The sequence below is a fragment of the Poecilia reticulata genome, linkage group LG4 (genome assembly GCF_000633615.1).
Source record: "Poecilia reticulata strain Guanapo linkage group LG4, Guppy_female_1.0+MT, whole genome shotgun sequence".
NCBI lineage: Eukaryota > Metazoa > Chordata > Actinopteri > Cyprinodontiformes > Poeciliidae > Poecilia > Poecilia reticulata.
The window spans coordinates 14,414,227-14,418,512 of NC_024334.1; the positions used below are offsets into that span (position 1 = coordinate 14,414,227).

At 38.6% G+C, this 4,286-nt stretch overlaps 1 protein-coding gene across 2 annotated transcripts in view; it reads right to left on the minus strand.

Moving 5' to 3' along the window:
• The window catches only part of tbl1xr1a (TBL1X/Y related 1a), a 66,437-nt gene that overhangs the window by 15,044 nt on the left and 47,107 nt on the right, over positions 1-4,286 (minus strand). For both annotated transcript variants that reach the window (XM_017304449.1, XM_008407817.2), the window contains exons 8-13: positions 1,861-1,924; positions 1,577-1,674; positions 1,440-1,500; positions 1,234-1,355; positions 1,056-1,130; positions 530-657 (exon numbers count right to left, since the gene is read on the minus strand). In XM_017304449.1, coding sequence (XP_017159938.1) covers positions 530-657; positions 1,056-1,130; positions 1,234-1,355; positions 1,440-1,500; positions 1,577-1,674; positions 1,861-1,924 — 548 coding nt within the window. The remainder of the gene's footprint in view (positions 1-529; positions 658-1,055; positions 1,131-1,233; positions 1,356-1,439; positions 1,501-1,576; positions 1,675-1,860; positions 1,925-4,286) is intronic.

Sequence of the window (4,286 nt, forward strand, 5' to 3'; positions counted from 1 at the left end):
CTTAAAACCCACCTGTTTAGAGTTGCTTATGGCTAAATTGTGCGTTTTGATGTCTTAGGTTTGAGAATCCTTGTAAGATGTCACTCTGCTAAAACTCTGAGGTTTGAGAATCCTTGTATGATGTCACTCTGCTAAAACTCTGTTCGAGGAGACCCCATAAGGGCAAGTCCTCATGTGGATCAATGTTTTTAATGTTTTTATCTTTACTTTTAATCAAAATCTCTCTCACTGTTTATTCTGGGTTTTTTTTTTTTATGTAAAGCACTTTGAAATGCCTTGCTGCTGAAATGTGCTATACAAATAAGATTTGATTGATTGATCCATTGCTGCCATGATTTTTAATGACTTATTACATGAACAAACTTATTCACATATTTTAATTTAATTTCTAATACAATGTAAACATTGCGATTGTAAAATTGTGTTGTTGTTTTTTTTACATTTGAAGAATATAGAGAAAGATTTGCACACATTCATAATGGAAACACAGCCAGTGATGCAGTCTTCTCACATGTACACACACTCTCACCTCGCTAGCATGAGGTTAGCACTGGGATTGTTGGTTCCCGGTCCCGTAGGACTCCATTTAATGGTGTAGATTTCTTTGCTGTGGGCCTGCAGGTCGTGGATACACGAGTCCTGCTTCATACTCCAGATCTGAAAACACACAACAACAAAAAAACTGTCACCTGTTAAGCTGTTAAGTTGAATTCCACTGAACATCCACAGTGCAAAAGAAACTAAACAAGATGTTTAAGTTGTTCAGTTTGAACTGATATTACATTTGGCCAGTGGTAAGCACTGCTAGCTAAAAAGCTAGCTGCGCTAACCCTAAAGCAGCAATCATAAACATTAGTTACACTGTCATTTGGATGAGCCACTCCTTGCTACATGGATATGCTGCATCGGTATCCATATCAAGTATTACTTCATGTATAGTATGCGTTTGGAATGCTTTTGTTGGCGCAAATGCTGTTACCCACAGCAACTGGGGCGCTCAGGCTGTAGGGGTGAAAAACTTGTGTTTTATGTGGAGCGGAGACTATATGTTTTACCTTCAACGTCATATCATCTGAGCAGGATGCTAACAGGTTCCCCGTAGGGTCCCACTTGATTGCATTAACTTCATTCTGCAGAGAGAGAGAGAGAAATGAGGACATGTAGAGACAGAATAACATTGGTTTCAACATGTATGATTTAAAAAGAGAGCGTATCTGCCTCCACGTCACTCACTGAGTGTCCCTGGAATGTCTTAATAGGCCGGTCCTGTCCCAGTTTGCAGACGTGGATGCACATGTCTGTACTACAAGAAGCAAACGTGTTGTTGCTCTGCCAGTCCACATCCAGAGCTGGAGCTGCGGAAGACGGACAGCAGGATGTTGATGAGTTCAACGAAACCCCAACAATCCCTATACAACCCATAGGAGCCCCTGCTGTACCTGAATGGAAGGGGAACTGCTGCTTGGCCTCTCCTGTGTGAGCGTCCCATATGATTGTAGTCTGTAGGAACAAATGGAGGGATGAATTAAGCTCTGCTGTGTGTTATCTGGGCAAATCTTTCTCATCATGTGCTTACCTTGTCTACTCCTGCACTGAGGATAAAGTTGCCTTTCTTATTCCACTTCAGGGCAAAGATGGGGCCTTTGTGTTGCCCCAGGGTGCTGGCTAGATTACCTGCAAGACGGCAACAAAAGCTGATGTCAGCTGACACTGAGACGTTACATAATGCTGCCAGTAGATGGCAGTAAATAAGAGCAATAGCAATGAGATGACTAGTTATTACAGGATCCAGGGACATGATGATGAAAACTAGCTGATCGTGAACAAACATTTTTTTCATTTCCATCAAATCCATCTCACCGTCTTTTGTCCATATTCTGGCAAAGCCGTCATATGAGCCTGTGGCCAGCAGGGTGCCCTCGCTCTGCAGCACAAACACAAACATTACTGATGCAAGCTGACCTGCAGATTCATGCTCAACTTATTAGCCAACATTGTCTGGAAAAACAAAAAACGACATCCATACTGCTGATGCTGAGTCACCATGGTAACCTGCCTAATGCTCCATGACAGCTTGGTGAGTGTCGGTGTGCATTTAGAAAAATGAGATGATGTTCATGTGTTGTGTCCATTCCTGGTCCAGAGGAAGTTTCAGTAAAGTGACAGTGATCTATTCCTCATCAATGCATACTGCGTTTTATGGTTGAAACTTTTATTTTAGCCATCTATCATTTTATGATGTCACTCCCTCATCAAGGGAGTGACAGCCCTTGAGTGTCAGAAAATTCTTTAAAAATACTTTAAAAGACAAATTTTTAAGCAATTTTTTATATACACAGTATTTTTTAAGAACTGAAAGTAACAGTTACGTGACTGTGGGGTTATAACAATTCATCGGATTAATTGTGTTTAATTAATTATTGAAATAATTGTTAACTAATTTAGTAATTGCAATCAATTATTAAATTTGTTAATTATTTCAAAATATCCCGTCAGGTGAGAGAGCAACACACTCAAAGAAAATATTAAGCTAAACTGTCCAAAACATTAAAGACAAAACATCTTCTGTCTGTAAATCTGTCCTACCCAGAACTACTCTGGTTGGTTAAATCAGTGTTTTTCAACCTTTTATGAGTGAAGGTACATTATTTTAATTTAAAAAATCTCGAGGCACACCACCAACCAAAAATGTAAACAAAGATACTTTGTAGCCGCCTATATTACATATATAATCATTCTTATCAAAATTTCTTGAATAGGAATCAAATAAACACAAAAATGTATTTTTATCATATTTTACATTTCTTATTTCAAATTGCACTTAGCATGTAAACTTCAAAAATACACCTGAACAGTACCACAACACTGTGGTGTTAAATTTAAAGAAGTTGTAGAAAACTTCAAAGTGTTTTACAAACTAATCCACAAGCATCTTATAGCCGGAATACAGAAAATCATTCTTATTCTGAAAGAAGCAATAATATTTGGGAAACATTTCACTTCATATTCACTGTTACAATATGAAGAGTTGCATGTACAAAATGTCAATATCTATATTTTACCCACCTAATGTGAAACCTGTGCATGTTTGGATGAAAACAGAGCTGATTTCCTGGCAGAAATTGAAGAAAGACAAAGCTCTTCCTCAACAGCTCTCAGTTTCTCTCTGTTTTTAGTTTTTATAGTAGCCAGGCTTGAGAAGCTCACTTCACACAGATATGTTGTGGGAAATGGACTCATGTTCTTTCCAACTACTGCTGAGCTTCACTGTCTTTTCCATCACTGTTGTCACAGTCTTGCTAGATACAATGCTCTCACCGCTACCTGTAACATTCATGCATCACTAATTATCTTGTTCTAATGTAAAATGCTCTGTACCTACTGCCATCTAGTGGTAAGAAAATTACATGATTACACTGCTATTCACTATTGCAGCAGAGAAGATGGCATTATTTGCAGATAATTGATTTTCAAAAAATCTTTTAAGACCAATTACTGTATTTTCCAGACTATAGAGCGCACCATACTATGAGCTGCACCTTCAAATAAAACAAACAAACAAACAAAAACAAAAAACTGGAAACTGCACCGGGCTATAAGCAGCTGGTATCTCTGCTGCTCTCGGTTTTCCATAAGGACCCAACGGAGGGCAGCAGAGGGCTGCGTTATAATAAATCTGCTGGATATATTAAGGACGCAGCCTTCTGTCTCCAAAGCCAAACCATGGTTTTGTTCACGCTGAGCTGACGTGCAGCATCTCTATTTCCCTCCTGTAGAGCCAGATCGATACTCCTCAACTTAAAAGCTGCATCATATGAGTTTGAAAACATCTCTCCGTCGTGCCTGTTGCTAGCATGTGCTTGTTCTATATCAGTGTTTCTCAACCTTTTTTGGGTCAGCGCCCCCCTAGCCTTTATCCAGGTCCCTCACCGCCCCCCACCAAAGAATTTGCAGGCTACTTTGCACTATTATTTTATTATTAATATTACTATCACTATTGTAGATGTTTTGATTTTTATGCTTGTTCTGTATTTATCATCAAAACTAATTTCCCAGAGAACAGAAAGCCATGGAAATAAACATTTTCACAGGTGTCTAAATGCAATGAACAATCAACTTAAAATTGGTAGGCCTAACAGCAGCCAATCAGAGTGGAAGAAATATTCTTGTTCTTTGTCATTTTCTAGTTGTTAAATATTCCACAAAATGAGCAGATAAAAGATGAACAACATGCCAGTTTAAACTTTGAACTATTTGCAAAACGACTGAGCTCTGCAACATTAAAA